This window comes from Gobio gobio, assembly GCF_949357685.1.
Source record: "Gobio gobio genome assembly, chromosome: 6".
Classification (NCBI taxonomy): domain Eukaryota; kingdom Metazoa; phylum Chordata; class Actinopteri; order Cypriniformes; family Gobionidae; genus Gobio; species Gobio gobio.
Window position 1 is genome coordinate 20,841,553 of NC_137102.1, and position 20,046 is coordinate 20,861,598.

The window sequence follows — 20,046 nt, forward strand, 5'->3', positions numbered from 1 at the left end:
TGATTGGTTAACGCGGCGCGAAATATCCGCCAAAGTTCAGATTTTTCAACTTGAGCGTTTCGCGCGATTCGCGCGTTCAAAACGCTCAAGTCGCGTCCTTCTCGCCGCCTCAATCGCGCGAATCTCGCCGCCTCATTCGCGCGAATCGCGCCGCAGAATGCCATTTCGCGTCTCTGCATTGACTTAACATGTAAATCACTCGCGCGAATCGCGCGAATCGCGTCCGGTGTGAACGCACCATTAGGCATTTGCCTATTTAAACCCAAACAGTGACTTTTTTTTTGGCCGGGCTGTGTATATTGCATTTTTAAATGATAACCTAAACCTAACTGTGAATAAACGAAAACTATTTCATTATTTATTGTAAATGATTTACACCAAATACCCTAATTGTGGAGTCATTTGCATAATGAGCAACAGTTTTGTCCATAATTAAGATTTATCAAAAAGTTGTGTACTTGTTTACCGAGGAGACTGTGGTGTCAGTGAAGAACCTGAGATGAAATATAAAATGGGATGTGCAAAGAAAACAAAAATAAATCAGTTGAACATAATATATTTGTGTCATTTCAAATCAGATTGTCTGATTATGCAGTGTGAAAGTGTGCATTTAGCGAGTATTAAAGAGCAAAACAAACTAATCAGCTATTTTAATCCAAAAAATCTATTTAAAATTCATTTCCACCACACTATACTATTAAACACGTTAACTTAGAGTTGTTTTTAGACTAATTAAATACACTCGTCTTAATTGTTTAAAAAAGGATTGTAAGAGATTTTCTGCTGCGACATTATTGATGAAACACCATATTTTTAGTAACGTTAGCCTACCCTATTTGTTTAATTATTAGTTTTTATAGCTGGAACAGCCAGGCTTCCAAAATATATTTTGAATATTGGCTAGTCTTAATATCTTAAAATAGAAAGTACCTTATTTCCTGCAGCTTAAACTGTGATCCATCGTGTACTTTTTTGCAGGGATTTCCAAGTGCTGTCGATCTATTGGCTCACGCTCTTAGGATGGATAAAAGTGTTGTCTATGTAGGCGGCTCGGTTTGAGAAAGCCACAGTGGGTGATTTGTGCATGATCAATGAATTCGCATTGCGTTGTTGGATGCTTTCGTTTCGTTTGTCGTCCGATAGAGAGCGACATAGCTGTTCAGTTGCAGAGTTGACATACCTCAAAAAATGAAGTAGGTTACTCCGGGCTACTCTACCTGTTCGTCGCGTGGTCTGAAGAATACTGACGTAAATAAAAAAAAACACTGGTAGATTTGGAGTGTTCCACTATCACCTCTGCGGGGAAGTCCGTCTATTAATATTTCACCACTGCGCGCAATGAATCTGCAAGTGAAAGCTGTGCTTGGAGAACATTATAAACTTAATATCACTCTGCCTTCAATGTGGTGACCAGACTGATTGTTTTTTGTTTGTTTGTTTCGACCAGACTGCTTGTTTGCAGATGGTTTAAAAATGGACGCTACCACTCGGTTCTAAAAGGGTTTACTAACCTAAGAAGTAATTGTTAATGAAATCATTAGCCCTTGTCTTTGTGTTTTAGAGCTGCGTACTTGCTGAAGGCATGCTGGAAAAACTTGAACTTGACGATGAAGGTAAAGGATTACACTTATGTTCTGTATATCTTGCATATTTCATATACTCTTTCATGTGCAAGTTTATGGTCTATGTAATTGTTTAATTTGCATTTAATTTTCGTCTGTTCATATGTTTTGTAAATGTAGTGTTTTTGTATGGTTTTGTGGGAAAAAATAAGCTTATTATTCATAACATATTTGCATTGTATATTGATTTATTAAAGGCACAATATGTAAGATTTTTGCATTAAAATATCCAAAAAACACTAGAACAAAGTTATATATTTTGTTGACTTGTGTACATTATCCCACATGTTTCCGATAATGTTTAAATCCAGAGAAATAAGCAATTTTAACCAGGACACGGACTGTGTCCGCCCGTCGGCTATCAATGACATCATACCCACGTAACGCTCGATTTCCGGGGGGGGATTTTATTTTGTAGAAACCATGGAAACACCAAAGGTGCTTTATTTTATTGTATGTTTTATTAGACAGGTGAGCAACTGTTTGGATACATAATAATCAACAAAAAATGTATCATTGTTAAATAGCGACGCTACAAACTTAACAACATTTTTCAGTAACTTGTCAGTAGCTCAGTTTGAGATATAGGCTATATTTACAAAATCATTTGAAATCATAATTACATTGCATTATGTTGCTTGAAACCCCAAATATTATAACATTCTTCATTAACAATTATTCAGTTATTTGTAACAATGTCATTGTATAAAAAAAAGAAAAAATTGGTAGCTTGAATGTAACTTAACTACTTTTACTTAATTGTAGCTTGTAAAGTAGCTCAACACAGTCAGTCTTATTGTTTAAATCTTGTTTTCTTGATTTACCGCGAGTACCATGATTCACCATGCCTAATCTCGGTCTAGCGTACTGCAGTGTGCAACAAGTGTCTCTGAGCGAACGCACAGAGTAGCATTATAACAACTTTCAACACACTCAAATAATGTATCTATATGATAAAACAGCGCTGCGTTACCCCACATTCGCATGACCAGAAGAAGCGGAAAACGGTCGCCTGTGGCATAATAAAAGCTCAGCCAAATCAAGGTCCGCCTTAGTTTTGAATAAGCGACCTCTAGCGGCGAAAAATTACATATTGTGGCTTTAATATAATTGTATATGATTTAGGTGACTGCTAATTAATCTAAGGATTTCTTCTCTTTTCAGCTGCTGAAGAGCCAGACAGTGATATTTACATGCGCTTTATGAAATCCCACAAGTGCTATGACCTCGTCCCCACCAGCTCCAAACTAGTGGTTTTTGACACTACACTACAGGTAGCTATACATCTTGAATGTCTTCTGTTGTTTTGTTAACAGAATGAGACAAGATTTTTGGTATGGTGTTTTGGGTTATGTTCAGAATGGGAAAGTATCTTACTACTTCCTGCATACTGTGCTGTTAAAAAAATAGTAATATGACACTTTGGCATTATATGATACACATTTCAAACAGTATTATGCTATATCGTTGTCACATATCCTCTTCATTTTGGATGTGTCATCCAGTTATCATCATCTTGTATTATCAAAATGTCTTAACTTTTGACAGTCATGTTTTTGGTCCATTCATCACTGGAAATGTATAGGACATTCTGGTATTTCATAAATGCGGAAAGTTGCATATTGTGCATATATGTTATTATGCTTCTCCAAACATACTAGTTTTAGTATGAGTCATAGTTACTTTTTTTCAGTTTTGATTCACAGTTTAAACACATGAACACAAGTCGTTGTGGTTAATGTTTCATCAGTAAATAAATCTTGAGGTGGCGACTGAAATCGACGGGGACTCTTTGAAGTGTATGGGAAGCGGTCATAAAGCTAGTTTGTTATGGTTAATCAGTAATTATGTGCAGGTATGTGCAGTTATTAGATTTGGGGGTAACACATCCTTATAACCGATTAACCTGTGGGCCAGTTTGAAATATTAAAGGCTTAGGGAAGAGAAGACCAGTGGAATTTAATGCCTGGACATTATGTACTTATTGTATTTCTTCCTGAACAAAAGTTTGTGAAATGAAGTGTTATGCCTGTTTGCGTTGTGAACATATAAAACTGCTGAGTTTATGGGCCATATATTGAAAAAGCCTTTATAATGAAATCCAAGTTAATTTTTATGGATAGCTGAGCTGGTCTAAAAATCGCAGAAAGTCTGTGTTAGAAATGTTGCGCCAAGGGCCCAAAATGTGGAAAATGTGAGTAAATAATGGCATTAGTGAGTAAATAAAACATTATGCGCTAGTGGGCTGATGACTTTACTGGAAGAATGAAAAATGAACTAATGCAAGTGACATTTAAAATACAGATATAGAAACTGGAGTCTACTAAATAAAATTTTATAGACTTAAACATACAATGGAGGAAAAAAACGTCTCGGTTACGTATGGTAACCCTCGTTCCCTGAAGGAGGGAACGGAGACGTACGTCGGTAATAACCGACGAATTGGGATCACTTCAGAGAGCCCCTATCAGCTTCGAGAACTTAAGAACAGGCCAATGAACAATTGGCGTGCGAGATTTGCATCTCGCGCTCCGCCCCGCGCCGCGGGTATAAACGGGAAGCGAGAGCACCGCACTGACGTTTTTCACTGAGGAGCCGAACCAGTGACTCGGCCAAGCAGTGATGGAAGGAACTGTGGCGACGGAACGTACGTCTCCGTTCCCTCCTTCAGGGAACGAGGGTTACCATACGTAACCGAGACGTTCCCTTTCAGTCGGTCACTACGACGTACGTCGGTAATAACCGACGAATTGGGATCCCTATGGAAAACGCCACAGTTACTACCACTTCCAGCGCCCAGCGAGAGCCCCTCAGACCCCGTTCTGAAGCGGGCGGGAAGATTCACGCTAGAAGAGTCATACTGCTGTTCCGCAAGACCCATTCAGCAGACTTGATTGGATAACGCTGGGAAAGCGTGCCCGAAGGACGCTGCGGGAGCCACATCATGCCCGGAGGGAATTACCATGTGGAGAACACGTATGGGCTGGCCGTGGGCAGCACAACATACGGAGTCCCAGGGGAGGCCCCGGCCTAATGCAGGCGGGGGACGACACCGTACTGAGACGGCAGAGAACTCTGCCAAGGGAAAGACACGAGCTCCCCGTAGGGAGCTGTACCGTGGAAATACACGTATGGGACCGCCGTAGGGGTCACGACATACGGAACCCAGCCTGACACAAGTTCCACCAATGCATACGAGTGCCAGACCTGGCGTCGGACGCTCCGCAACATCCGACTGCCGAGGGGTGCGGAGGACTCAACAGGGTTCGCCTATCCTGGGGAACTCGACTGGAGAAAATAAGCGCACGTATCCGTTCCAGGGGAAGGGAATGGCGCAGCAAGCCGACACTAGAACGGGCACTTCAGTGAAGCTGACTATGGGAAGCGAGCACACGAGAAGCCACCGGCTCTACACGCAGGCTATAAAACCTAGCGAACGTGTTGGGTGTCGCCCAGCCCGCAGCTCTACAAATGTCTGTCAGCGAGGCGCCACGAGCCAGCGCCCAGGAAGAAGCTACACCCCAGGTGGAGTGAGCTCTAACCCCGAGCGGGCAGGGCACGTCTTGGGATTCATACGCCAAGACGATGGCATCCACTATCCAGTGGGCCATCCTCTGCTTGGAGACAGCCTTTCCCTTCTGCTGTCCTCCGTAACAGACGAAGAGCTGCTCTGAGGTCCTGAAGCTTTGCGTTCTGTCCACGTAAGTCCGGAGAGCACGGACGGGACAGAGCAAAACTAGGGCTGGGTCTGCCTCCTCCGAAGGCAGCGCTTGCAGGCTCACCACTTGGTCCCGGAAGGGAGTAGTGGGAACCTTGGGCACATATCCAGGCCAGGGTCTCAGGGTCACCTGAGAATCACCCGGCCCGAATTCCAGGCACGATTCGTCGACCGAAAATGCCTGCAGGTCCCCTACCCTCTTAACTGAGGCCAATGCAATCAGGAGTATTGTCTTTAGAGACAAGATCTTAAGCTCTACTGACTGTAAAGGCTCGAAGGGCGCCCTCTGCAGTGCGGTCAGCACCAGAGACAAGTCCCAAGAGGGTATAGAAGAAGGGCGAGGAGGATTTAGTCTCCTCGCTCCCCTTAGGAACCTGACGATCAGATCATGCTTGCCTAAGGACTCACCATCAATGAGGTCATGGCTTGCGGCGATGGCGGCAACATATACCTTGAGGGTGGAGGGAGACAGCCTTCGCTCCAACCCGTCTTGAAGAAAAGATAGCACAGATCCGATCGAACACTTCCGGGGGTCTTCTCGGCGAGAAGAGCACCAGTCGACGAACAGGTTCCACTTCAACGCATAAAGCCGTCTCGTAGAGGGGGCTCTGGCGGAAGCGATGGTGTCGACTACCGCTTGCGGTAGGTCACCTAGAACCTCCGCGTCCCGTCCAGGGACCAGACATGGAGTTTCCAGAGGTCTGGACGCGGGTGCCATAGGGTGCCCCGTCTCTGAGACAGAAGGTCCTACCTCAGAGGAATGGGCCAAGGAGGTGCTGTCGCGAGGAGCACTAGTTCCGGGAACCACGTCCTGTTGGGCCAGTACAGAGCTACCAAGAGGAGATGCTCCTCGTCCTCCCTGACCTTGCACAGTGTCTGTGCAAGAAGGCTCACTGGGGGAAACGCATATTTGCGCAGAGCCCGGGGCCAGCTGTGTGCCAGTGCATCCGTGCCGAGGGTCCCCTCGGACAGGGAATAAAACAACTGGCAGTGGGTCGTGTCGTGGGCGGCAAACAGATCGATCTGTGCGGCCCCAAAGCGACTCCAAATCAGCTGGACCACCTGGGGGTGGAGTCGCCACTCTCCGGGAAGCACTGGCAACCGTGACAGCTCGTCGGCCGCACGATTGAGCAGGCCCGGAATGTGGATAGCACGAAGGGACCTCAGATGCTTCTGACTCCACAGGAGGAGATGGCGGGCGAGTTGGGACAAACGGCGGGAGCGTAGACCACCTTGTTTGTTGATGTACGCAACGGCCGTCGTGCTGTCCGTCCGGACCAGAACGTGCTTGTCTTTGAGCGACCCTTTGAGGCGGCTGAGAGCAAGACGAACTGCCAGCAACTCTAGGCAATTGATATGCCATTGCAGTTGGGGCCCCGTCCACAGACCCGATACTGCAAGCCCGTTGTACGTGGCCCCCCAACCCGTGGGTGAGGCATCCGTGGAGACAACATGATGCCTGGACACTTGTTCTAGAGGCACTCCTGCCCGTAGAAATGAAGGGTCCGACCACGGGGTGAGGGTTTGGCGGCATCTCGGCGTCACTTGGACACGGAGGGACCCGCTGTGCCACGCCCATCTCGGGACGGTCGTGTAGCCAGTGCTGAAGCGGTCTCATATGGAGCAGCCCTAGCGGCGTTACTGCGGCTGCTGCTGCCATATGCCCCAGGAGCCTCTGAAAATGTTTCAGTGGAACCGCTGTACTGCGTTTGAGCGTACTCAAGCAGCTCAGCACCGACTGGACGCACTCCTCTTTGAGGCGCGCAGTCATGGCGACCGAGTCGATCTCCATCCCGAGAAAAGAGATCCTCTGTACGGGACAGAGTTTGCTCTTCTCCCAGTTGACCCGAAGACCCAACTGGCTGAGGTGCCGGAGCACCATGTCCCTGTGTTCGCACAACTGCTCCCGTGACTGGGCAAGAATCAGCCAGTCGTCGAGATAGTTGAGGATGCGAACACCACGCTCTCTCATGGGAGCAATGGCCGCCTCCGCGACTTTCGTGAAGACACGGGGCGACAGGGACAGCCCGAAGGGCAGGACTTTGTACTGGTATGCCCGTCCGTCGAAAGCAAAGCGTAGAAACGGTCTGTGTCGAGGGAGAATCGAGACATGAAAGTACACGTCCTTCAGGTCGATCGCTGCAAACCAATCCTGGGGACGGATGCATCTGAAGATGCGTTTCTGGGTTAACATTCGGAACGGCATCCTGTGGAGGGAGCGGTTCAGGTAACGCAGGTCCAGGATCGGTCGTAACCCGCCACCTTTCTTGGGTACAATGAAGTACGGGCTGTCCAGACTTCATATCGGCTGGAGGGACCGGCTTTATCGCGTCCTTCGCCAGTAGGACAGCGATCTCCGCCCGAAGCACGGGGGCATCCACCCACGCAATAGACGTGAAGTGAACGCCCCCGAACTTGGGCGGACGCCGGGCGAACTGAATCGCAAACCGAGTCTGATGGTACAGATGACCCAGCGAGACGGGCTGGGGAGCGCTAGCCAGGCCCCCAGAGACCGAACAAGCGGGGTCATCGGTACCACAGACGTACCCGCAGCAGGGCAGCGAGGCGGAATGCAGGGACCCCAGGACGACATGGGAGTGGTCCGTGTAGGGGTCTGGGTCTGACACACGACCTGCATCCGCTGAGGGGGTGCGCGAGTGTGGGAAGGCCGCTTGAGTGCGTTCCCACAGCCGGCACCCCCTGCTGGCGATTTGGAGAGGCACCAGAGGCTGACAAGGCATGGGAGCGTTGTACACCGCCCAGCGCGCTCTCCAAATGAAGGAGGGGCTGAGCGTGGCAAGGCTTTGTGGCGTTGCACACGGTCTGCCTCACCTCCTTCCTCAGCGGGGAACAAGAGCGGCGAGGCATAGCGTCGCGCACTGTCGTCCACACACCGCTGAGAAGAGGGGAATGAGAGTGGCGAGGCTTGTAGCGTCACACACTGCCATTCTCGCCCTCTTGTGGGGAGGGGAATGAGGGCGGCGAGGCTTGTAGCGTCACACGCTGCCATTCCTGAACTCCTGAGACCCAGAGATATTGGAACTGTTCTTCTCTTTTTTTTTTTTTTTTTTAGATATATATTTGGGTACCACTGGCTGTTTTTAACCCCAGTGGCGGAACAGAATTACTAATGGTTTTTACCCGGCCCTCCTCCGGGGGAAGAACAGTCCCGAACCAAATCCGGGTCAATGGTGTTTCTGGACATCGTCTAGCCAAGGGCCAGCGCTGTGCGCAGCTCAACCTCGGCTGAGAACTACCCTCATGCCCTAAGCAGGGCGGAGGTGGCCTGCCAGTGGCACTGCCACCCCACCGATGAGGGTAGTGAGAGAGAGGAAAACTTTATACAGATTATGGCCCTATTGGTGTTCCATATTTTGCCACCAATAGTTCCATAATGCAAAAGCCTTCCAACGCACATCCGGGAAAGGCAAGAGGCAGGCAAGGCGAATTATGCGTTGCACTATGCCTCAGCCACCCGGGAAAGCATGGCTGTCGAGCATGAATCGGATTCAGCAGGAGCGCCCACTATTATAGTGGGAATCTCAGCATCATCTTCATTTTCAACACATAACAGCCCTCTCTCCGATGCAGCGATTGACATCTGTCCTCTGCTAGAGCCCCAAACGAAACGCTAGGTCCTTTTTTTTTTTTTTTTTTTATTATTATTTATTTATTTATTTTTTAGGACCAGCAATCCCATCTGTAAGCTACCGGCAGACATGTGAGACAGTGGGCGTGGCCGTGAGACGGCACACGGCGCGCTGAACACTCAAGCCCTTATGAAAAAGGCAAGATGAACAGCGCGCCGACGTGGCCATGCTCTCATTAGAGAGCATAGACCACCCACAAACACTGTCTCAACATGCGTAGCCGCCGAGTGACGCGCGCTGAGCTGCCGTGGCAACCCGCGCTGTCACTCGGCAGCTAGACGGCACACGGCGCGCTGAACACTCAAACCCTCACGCGGAAGGCGAGATGACCAGCGCGTCGACGTGGTCCCATTCCCCTGAGAGAACACGGATCACCCACGAACACAGTCTCAACATGTTTATGCGAGAGGGATCGTGGCCGTCAGGACAGGAAACAACCGCATCCAGAAACGCACGAGTGGAATGACGTCTTGAAAAAGACGCAGTGTCACACCCGTGTTGCTCTTTTTGTGAGGAACTCTCTTTTAAGAGAGTGCTGAAGCACCCAGGGAAACCGCGGCAACACACAGGGGATAGTGCAGCCTGTGTTTGCACTCAAAGAATGGAACGCCCACCGATACCAACAGATTGCTGTGATAACAGCAGTTTGTTCCTTCTAGCAGCTTGAGTTCGCGGTCCCGCTGGAAAGCGCCGTCACACCAGCACACGATCCTCTTCTCTGTTCTGATGAATTCTCTTTCGCTGAAAAGACAGGAAAGCAGTCTCTGCAACTTCAAACGCCGGTTCGGCTCCGAAGTGAATGACGTCAGTGCGGTGCTCTCGCTTCCCGTTTATACCCGCGGCGCGGGGCGGAGCGCGAGATGCAAATCTCGCACGCCAATTGTTCATTGGCCTGTTCTTAAGTTCTCGAAGCTGATAGGGGCTCTCTGAAGTGATCCCAATTCGTCGGTTATTACCGACGTACGTCGTAGTGACCGACTGAAAGGGAACTACTTTAACAGTGAGAACCGTTTGATTCCTTGGCTCATCTTGTATGATGCTGCAAGAGACTTGTGCTGTTTGTTGCTGTGCAGGGAAAAATGATATGTTTTAATTCACACAAATTACAACCGGTAAGGCCAAATCTTTATTGTCAGGTGTGGACATTTTTTTGAACCCTGGTTGGACTCAACTTATTGTGTCTCCTGTGATTTTTGGCTCACACTACCAGTTCCTCCAGAAGGTTTTTAAAGGCACCTACAAGAAAAGCATTGTTTTGTGAATCCTTTGTTCTCTGTTAGGTAAAGAAAGCTTTCTTTGCCTTGGTTGCTAATGGAGTTCGAGCTGCCCCATTATGGGAAACCAAAAAGCAAAGCTTTGTGGGTGAGCAATGACACACACACACACACACACACACACACACACCTGCATTTCTGTCATTCTTTTCACTTTCACAGTTGTCTTTTTTTTCAGCCTTACAGACAGAAAATGTTTAACTTGTTTACTCTGCAAGTCCATTTAACTGGCATACACCTCCTGTCTTGAAATTATTGTCAAAAAACATAGTAATTAATAATCAAATAAAAACATTGCTTCAGGACATTTTTTGTTCAACTGTAAATTCATTGATCTCTCCTTCCTGTCTGGGTTTTTTTATTTATTGTAGTTAAGTATAAGCAAGCCCAGATGGAATCTCCTGACATTTTCCACATGTTCTGTGCTGATATTTTAGGAGAAAGTGAATTTTAACATGGTAAAATGAGTTAAAGTAGAGTACTACACTCTTGTTAGTAGCTGAAATCATCAAATTATCCAAATTTGTAAATAAATACATAAATACATAAAAGACATTGGATGTGTAGAACTTTGTGAATGATGGGTGAACTCTGCTTGTAGGCACAGATTTCCTAACAGAAGGTTTTACTCTAATGATGGTATGTTTTCTCAATAGGAATGTTAACCATCACAGACTTCATCATCATACTGCACAGATACTACAAATCACCGCTGGTAAGGATTCAGACATCACAGAAACAGTGCTGGCTGTTCAGACCTTCAAATGGAAGTGCCAAATCTAGAGAAGAAAGTGTTTGCTATGCCATTTCTCCTGCATGTATTCACTTAAAGGTGTACTGTGTACATTTTAGCGGTATCTAGTGGTGAGGTGTTTTTTTTTTTTTTTTGCGAATTGCAACCGTCCACCGCTCACCCCTTCCTTTCGAAGCACATAGAGAAGCTACGGTGGCCGACACAGGACAAAGATGACGTCGTCTGAGACAGCAGAGAGTAGCGAGTGCTCTGTAGAGCATTTTGTCAATTTAGAGCTACTGTAGAATCATGCCAGCACAAAATGGGGACTTCACTGTAAGGGGACCCGTGGTGTATGTAGATAGAAATGGCTCATTCTAAGGTAATAAAAACATAACGGTTCATTATGCAAGGTCTTTATACACCATTGAAAAAATAGTTATGTATATTATATTGCATTTCTGTCAATAGATCCTCATAAAGATTACACACTGCACCTTTAATAAATCTGAAAGGAGGAATGTGTGTCCGTTTTAACATTTTAACTCACATTCTGTAATATATATTCCCCAGGTGCAAATATATGAGCTGGAGGAGCACAAAATTGAGACTTGGAGAGGTAAATATGTTCACTAATTTCATGTTCTGTTCACCACTGCACTCATTTGTCACGTAGCTCTCACATAATAGGCTTTTACATAGATTTTTCATTATTCTGTGAAGGGATTGTACACCTGAAAATGAAAATCATGTTATTATTTACTCACACCCATGTCTGGAAATTTTTATAAGTAACATTATGCAACAACAACAAAAAGACATGAGGGTAAGTAAATAATGACTGAATTTTCATTTTTGGTTAACTTTAAAGTGATTTGATTCTTTTTCATTTCTGCTTATACCAACAGAACTTTACTTGCAAGAAACTTTTAAACCCTTAGTCAACATATCTCCAGATGCAAGGTGAGACACTGGGTCATATTTTTTAGACCTTGTTCTATAATTTTCATTGCATGATGCATGAACCTGTAGGAAACACATTATCAAATACCAGGAGACTTGGGCATCTTTATTGAGAACTGCAGCAGCAAACAGCATTTTATTTTATGGGCATACAGTAGGCAGTCCTTAAAGTTGTTGCTCTTACACACAGCCTCAGATGTAGACCACTTACGCATCTAAAGACAATATAGGAAATTCCCCCTGACTGCGAGCTTCAGCAAACCAAGTCCTTAAAGATAATAGTACCTCCAAATTGATTTAGCACCAGAACGAGGGACATGTAAACATTCACAGATAGTTTGAAGATCTAATCAACTGATGCCATCAAGTTCACCTTGAATTGCCAATACAATGTAGTCCACCTTAGTTTTTCAAGTGATGCTATGTCAGGACATAGGATCAGATCTTAAAGAGATTCTTAAATTTGGGACTGAGAACCATTATCAAAATTATCTTGAAACAATTTCAGCATATTTTTATGTCACTCAATATTTTTTCATAATCTTCGGTTTCTTGTAACTCTTTGCTGTTTCCCCCCCCAGTATATTTGATGCTGTTTACTCACTCATCAAAAATAAGATCCATCGTTTGCCAGTGATCGATCCAGTCACAGGAAACGCCCTGTATATCCTCACACACAAGAGAATCCTCAAGTTTCTGCAGCTTTTTGTGAGTATACCAATTCCCTTTGGCTTACTGGTCTTTGATGCATATTATTATCATACTTTTATAAATGGTAGTTATTGTGAACGAAACAAACTAGAAAAAGGTTACAGAAAGTACTGAGTTATGCATGTTTATGTTGTAGGTGTGTGAGATGCCTAAACCAGCCTTCATGAGGCAGACTCTGGAGGAGCTGGGCATCGGCACGTACAGCAACATTGCTTTCATTCACCCAGATACCCCCATTATTAAAGCACTGGGCATGTTTGTGGAGAGGAGAGTGTCTGCCCTGCCGGTGGTGGATGTTACAGGTAATAACACACATTGACAACTTTTCTGTTAGTTCATGTACTGTAATCATTCTTCTGTCAAGCCTTTCTTAGAAACACATTTTCATTGTACACATCTTTGAATGTCTCATATTTGCTTTCCATCTTTTTTCCTCCCAAAGGAAAGGTTGTGGACATTTACTCAAAATTTGATGTCATTGTAAGTTGTGCCTTTAATATACAATACAATATTACAAATAGATTAAAAGCAGTAATTTTAAAATATATATTTAAATATATTTATAAAATTGTATTTAATAATAATAATAATTATTATTATTATTATGATTTTTGCAATTAACCGCATTCAAAATAAAAGTTTGTGATTACATGTGTGATGTAGATATAAATACACACATACATGTATATATATTTAAGAAAATTTTTATATTTATATATAAAATATTTATATATATAATAAAAATTATAAATAAATATACTGTATATACATGCAAATATTTCTTAAATATATACATGAACGAGTGTATATATGTGTGTGTGTGTGTGTGTGTGTGTGTGTGTGTGTATATACATATATATATATATATATATAGTGCTGTCAAATAATTAAATCGCATCCAAAATGAAAGTTTGTGATTTACATAATATACATGTGTGTACTGTGTGTGTATTATTTATATATATATATATATATATATATATATATATATATATATATATATATATATATATATATATATATATATATATATATATATATATATTTGACCCCTGACTTTTTTTAACAATAGTTATTGGTCATTATTCATGAAGCACTTTGCCCCTTTAAATCTATTTGTATCTATTGAATCCAGTTTACATTGAAATTCATTCTGCTTGTCCTGAATAAGGTCCATTGGGTAAAAATGGCCACCTGAAGCTATGTTTAAGCAAACTGTGTTAAATATGTATTGCCATGCAATAAATATGTGATGGTGCATCACAACATGCATGTTTATTCATTAGGATTAATTACAAATGACTAGTGATGTGTAGTGTGTCTTTCGGCTGTATGTGGCGGTCCCTGTAGCATCGCTCTATGTTCATTAGTGTTGTGGGTGTGTGTAGAATCTGGCTGCTGAGAAGACGTACAATAATCTGGACATCACCGTGACTCAGGCTCTGCTGCATCGCTCACAGTACTTCGAGGGGGTTATGAAGTGTTATCGGCACGATACCGTGGAGACTATAGTGGACAGGATTGTCAAAGCTGAGGTGAGATTTACTCAGTGCACACACTGTTTACATAGAGCATCCGCTACCCACAGGAATTACATCACCGCTAGAAAAGAAGTCCCACCTTAAATGGACAGTTTAGACCAGGGGTGTCCAAACTCGGTCCTGGAGGGCCACTGTCCTGCAGAGTTTAGCTCCAACTGGCCTCAACACATCTGCCCAGAGGTTTCTAGTATGCCTAATAAGACCTTGATTAGCTGTTTCATGTGTGTTTATGTGGGGTTGGAGCTAAACTTTGCAGGACAGTGGCCTTCCAGGATCAGACACCCCTGGTTTAGACACTTTACTCCTTAAGTAAGAAATAACAACATTTGTGCTTTTAAACCCTCCAGTCAGCTTCCATTATACACTCACCTAAAGGATTATTAGGAACACCTGTTCAATTTCTCATTAATGCAATTATCTAATCAACCAATCACATGGCAGTTGCTTCAATGCATTTGGGGGTGTGGTCCTGGTCAAGACAATCTCCTGAACTTCAAACTGAATGTCAGAATGGGAAAGAAAGGTGATTTAAGCAATTTTGAGCATTGCATGGTTGTTGGTGCCAGACGGGCCGGTCTGAGTATTTCACAATCTGCTCAGTTACTGGGATTTTCACGCACAACCATTTCTAGGGTTTACAAAGAATGGTGTGAAAAGGTAAAAGCATCCAGTATGCGGCAGTCCTGTGGGCGAAAATGCCTTGTTGATGCTAGAGGTCAGAGGAGAATGGGCCGACTGATTCAAGCTGATAGAAGAGCAACTTTGACTGAAATAACCACTTGTTACAACCGAGGTATGCAGCAAAGCATTTGTGAAGCCACAACACGCACAACCTTGAGGCGGATGGGCTACAACAGCAGAAGACCCCACCGGGTACCACTCATCTCCACTACAAATAGGAAAATTAGGCTACAATTTGCACGAGCTCACCAAAATTGGACAGTTGAAGACTGGAAAAATGTTGCCTGGTCTGATGAGTCTCGATTTCTGTTGAGACATTCAGATGGTAGAGTCAGAATTTGGCTTAAACAGAATGAGAACATGGATCCATCATGCCTTGTTACCACTGTGCAGGCTGGTGGTGGTGGTGTAATGGTGTGGGAGATGTTTTCTTGGCACACTTTAGGCCCCTTAGTGCCAATTGGGCATTGTTTAAATGCCACAGCCTACCTGAGCATTGTTTCTGACCATGTCCATCCCTTTATGACCACCATGTACCCATCCTCTGATGGCTACTTCCAGCAGGATAATGCACCATGTCACAAAGCTTGAATCATTTCAAATTGGTTTCTTGAACATGACAATGAGTTCACTGTACTAAAATGGCCCCCACAGTCACCAGATCTCAAACCAATAGAGCATCTTTGGGATGTGGTGGATTACTTTAAATGCCTCTTTTTTTTGGCACGAATCAAAAGTACTTTCTTTGGTAATCAACAGCGTGCCACAGATTCCCTACACTGAAAATAATCAATTTCAATACTTCATTAAAGTTACCATGAAATCGAAATTTTATTATTATTTTTTTATGGAATATTGCAGTATTTAGTATAAATGACTTGTCAATGCACATCATTTTTTTCTATTCATGTGCCCTCATAATCTTTAATCAAAATAACTTCTCCTCCCTCTCGCAGTGACATCACTTCTCTGATGACAGTTTTACTGGTGCGAGGGCGGGACAACCTGTCACTCACATGACATCACAGCAATAGCTAACCACCACCATCCAATCAATTCCCCATGGACAAAATCAAGTCCCGCCCCTCATATTTTTTCTAGTTTGAGAAGCTGTTTCACTCGGATTTATACATCACAATAGGGTAGACAAGACTATTGCAACTTCCACTTGAAATGCCAAGCATTTGAGTTACTTCAGGGCCGTTCACAAAGAACACATTATTTTTACACTCCACTGTGCTGCGTTTCCATTGTTTTTCTATATGAACATGCGGCAGACGGACATCTTTGTTACTGCCGTATATGACAGCGTTCTAAAACCACAGCGCTCAAGTTAAACGTGATTGTGTAATCTATGTGTCCTGCAGGTGCACAGGCTGGTGGTGGTGGACGATAACTCCAGAATCGAGGGCATCATCTCTCTGTCTGACATCCTGCAGGCGCTGGTACTCACCCCCGCAGGTATAGACGCACAGAATTCCTAATTCAACCCTCCATTTCACTTTCCTTTTCTCCTCTCCACTCTTCCCCGGACCCAAACTCCTCTCCTTGGACATCTACCACTCGAGTGTCTGTCTCTGACCCCCCTGACCACAGGTACAGTCACACAGGCTGGATTCTGATTGGCTTGTTATGATTGTGCTGAATGAGGCTGGATGTAGGTGTGTATTCCAAAAAAATAATACACATTGTGATGGCATCATTACAAGCATTTGTCTGGTGCTGATTTTTTTTTTTATATGCAGACAGCTTATATATGCAAGTTGACCTGACAGACTCTGTTAATGGCAAACAAATCAATATGAGACAGAAATAGCTGTCTGGTTAAATAGTGATTGGAATACAGCATGCGCCCTCAGCGCCCCTTGTGAAGCCTGCTGGGAAAACTGCATGAAACCCTCCACATGCTCCCCAGCATGCTGTCTTTAATGTCTTGAGCTGCTAGAAGCAACACAAAAATAAGAATGTAGATTGATGAAAAACCTGGAAATATGAAAAATAATAAAAAAATATGGAAATTATAGATCATAAAACTTTTAAAGCCATATAAAATCAAAGAAGAAAAAAAATATTTCAGTAAAGTCATGGAAATCAATACTATCATAAAAATTCACAGAAGATTCATGAAAATTTATAAAATAGTAGAAAGTCAAGAGAAAGTCATGGTACTAACGTAAAAGTTTACAGGAAATTCAACGTCACAGGAAGGTTGTGGAAATTAATGCTATTGTGAAAATTCATGGAAATTTATAAAATTGTAAAAAGTCATGGGAAAGTAAAGGTCATTAATAAAATCTGTTGAAAATTAAAATGATAATTCACTGAAAAACATGGGGAAAAATTGACGGGAAAGTAAAGGTCATTAAAATCTTAAATTTGAAAATTAAAGTCATAATTCACTGAAAAGCTTGAAAATAGACAAAATCTTTTTGTCTATTTTCAATTTATTGAATTGACATTTTTCTTGTTCCCATTCAGTCGGTCACTCTCGACGCCACGTCGGAGTACCGACGAATAGGAATCAAGCTCGCGAGAGCCAATCTACTTCGAGTGTAACTAAACGAGCCAATGCACATTGGCATGCAATGATTGCACCAGGTGCTCATGCAACGCTGTGCGGGTATAAATGAGACACAGGTGATTGCATCAAATCAACCTTTTGCTTCGGAGCCAGTGGTAGATGGTAACGCCAGATATTACTCACTACTTCGCAGTCCTGACTGAAGACGGAAGCCGCCTTTCGGAAGCGATCTCTTCAGTCGGTGTTGGTGTGACGGCACAGCAGCGGGTCGCGTGGTTTTCGGATCATCTCTCTTTGTTTGTTAGAGCAATCACAAAGGCTGTTCTCACAGCTGGTTCGGTGCGCTAGGTGGAGAGCACTGAAAAGCCGTTCTTACGGCTGGTAAGAGAGCACCTTCGTGTGAGAGAGCGCACACATCAGGCTGCACCCACCCCCTGACTGTGTCGCCGCGACCCCGCCCCCTGCGTGCTTCAGCACCAAGGAGAGCGTCCTTCTGAAAGAGCAAGCACAGATAGAGCTTGCGTCTTTTTCAAGATGATATTCTATCTGTGTGTTTCTGGATGCGGTGGTTACCTGTCACCAAGGGATGGTTAATTTAGTTTATTAATTACAGTCACATCCTGCCACGGCGGTCAGCTGCTCTCTCCACCCCGCCGCCGGCAGCACCTCAGTCTGCTCGTCGCCGAGGGCGGCCGCCTGCGTCTGCCTCCGCTCCCGCGTCGCAGCAGCAGCCTCCACCCAAGCGACGTTGTGGAGCCGGGCGCAAGCAGGCCGCCCCGCCCGTCCAGGCTCCTGCCAAGAGGGGTGGCAAGGGCAAGCGGCCCTGAGACGGGCGACCCGGAGATGGGGTGGACTGCCCTTCTGGAGACGGTGACCGCACCGCTCCATCCCCCGGAGGAGGGCCGGGAGGAGAATCTTGTGTTCCATTTTGTTTCTGTTCAAAATTGAAACAACAATTTTGTTTCTGTTTGTTTCTGTTCAATAAAAGAGCAATTTCCTCCATCTCCAGGTCCTCAGGGGGCTCGTAGAGTTGTGGCCGGTCAAACGCCGGACCACACTCATCCTCCCCCTTTGCCAGCGGGCAGCAGTGGACGACTTCCTCACGTTCCTCCTGCCCACCTGTGGAATCAGGTAAGTGTTGCACAGCACACTCACTCCTCGCTGCAGGCCGCCTCCACGAGACAGCCGCCCCAGCCCGGTACCTGCATTCCACCTCGCTGCCCCACGGTGGGTACGCCGGTGGTCCCTATGGTCCCGCTTGCACGGTCTCTGCGAGCCTGGCTAGAGCTCCCCAGTCCGTCTCGCTGGCTCATTCGGACCATCAGGCTCGCCTATGCGATCCAGTTTGCCGCCCCCCCCCCCCCCCCCCCTTCGGGCCGGAGTGCCCCTGGAACAGGTGTCCAGGCACGCTGTGGTTTTCACGGATGCTTCTGCCATGGGTTGGGGAGCCACGTACAACGGGCATGCAGTGTCAGGGGTTTGGATGAGCCCGCCCCTGCATTGGCATATCAATTGCCTCGAGTTGCTAGCAGTGCATCTTGCTCTGAGCCGCCTCAAAGCGCGGTTACGGGGCAAAGATATACTGGTCCGCACGGACAACACTGCGACCGTTGCGTATATCAACCGACAAGGTGGTCTGCGCTCCCGTCGCATGTCGTAACTCGCCCGCCATCTCCTCCTCTGGAGTCAGAAGTGTCTAAGGTCACTTCGGGCCATTCATGTCCCTGGTGTGCACAACTGTGTGGCCGACGAGCTTTCACGAGCTGCGCTCCCAGGCGAGTGGCGACTCCACCCCCAGGTGGTTCAGCCGATTTAGAGACAGTTCGGGGTGGCACAGGTCGACCTGTTTGCCTCTCCCCAGAAACGTCCCACTGCCAGTGGTTCTAATCGGTTCTAATCCCCGGCCTGGCTATGTGCCCAAGGTTCCTACCACTCCCTTCAGGGAACAGGTGGTGAACCTGCAAGTGCTGCCCCCGGAGGAGGCAGACCCAGTCCTAGCTTTGCTCTGTCCCGTCCGCGCTCTGCGGATTTACGTGGATAGAACTCAAAGCTTCAGAACCTCAGATCAGCTCTTTGTCTTATACACGGAGGCCTGCAGAAGGGAAAGGCTGTCTCCAAGCAGAGGATGGCCCACTGGATAGTGGATGCCATCACCTTGGCTTACCAAGCACAAGGTGTGCCCGGTCCACTCAGGGTGCGAGCACACTCTACTAGAAGTGTTGCATCCTCCTGGGCGCTGGCACGTGGCGCCTCGCTGTCAGACATCTGTAGAGCTGCGGGCTGGGCGACACCCAACACGTTCGCTAGATTCTATAGCCTACGTGTAGAGCCGGTCTCCTCCTGTGTTCTCACCTCAAACGGGTAGAAGCACTGGGAGGCCCCGGCTCTTGTCTGCTTGCTGCGCTCCGGCGCTCTTATTCTCCAGAAACAAACTCTGTGAGTCCTCCATCTCCCTCGGTGCCGGACGTGGCGGAACGACTGGCATCAGGCCCCTTGCCGCTGAATCCTTGAGAACCGGTATTGGGCTCGGGTTATATGAGGGACCCTGCGGGGATCCCATATATCTTTCCATGGTCGCTCCTACGGGAAGCCCATGTCTTTCCCTTGGGAGAGGCTTCCCGTCAGTGGGACT

The 20,046-nt window shown here is 45.8% G+C and overlaps 1 protein-coding gene across 15 annotated transcripts in view; it reads left to right on the top strand.

Annotated features, from left to right (window-relative positions):
* prkag2b (protein kinase, AMP-activated, gamma 2 non-catalytic subunit b) overlaps positions 1-20,046 on the top strand; it is a 56,508-nt gene that overhangs the window by 33,467 nt on the left and 2,995 nt on the right. For 6 of the 15 annotated variants that reach the window (XM_079818587.1, XM_079818586.1, XM_079818584.1 and 3 more), the window contains 11 exons: positions 1,562-1,613; positions 2,787-2,896; positions 10,271-10,352; positions 10,921-10,979; positions 11,571-11,616; positions 11,906-11,960; positions 12,542-12,668; positions 12,808-12,973; positions 13,114-13,151; positions 14,060-14,206; positions 16,261-16,354. In XM_079818587.1, coding sequence (XP_079674713.1) covers positions 1,562-1,613; positions 2,787-2,896; positions 10,271-10,352; positions 10,921-10,979; positions 11,571-11,616; positions 11,906-11,960; positions 12,542-12,668; positions 12,808-12,973; positions 13,114-13,151; positions 14,060-14,206; positions 16,261-16,354 — 976 coding nt within the window. Of the gene's footprint in view, positions 1-1,561; positions 1,614-2,786; positions 2,897-10,270; positions 10,353-10,920; positions 10,980-11,570; positions 11,617-11,905; positions 11,961-12,541; positions 12,669-12,807; positions 12,974-13,113; positions 13,152-14,059; positions 14,207-16,260; positions 16,555-18,423; positions 18,546-20,046 lie in introns of all 15 variants that reach the window. The other 9 variants (XR_013816628.1, XR_013816630.1, XR_013816632.1 and 6 more) reach the window with 3 other exon arrangements.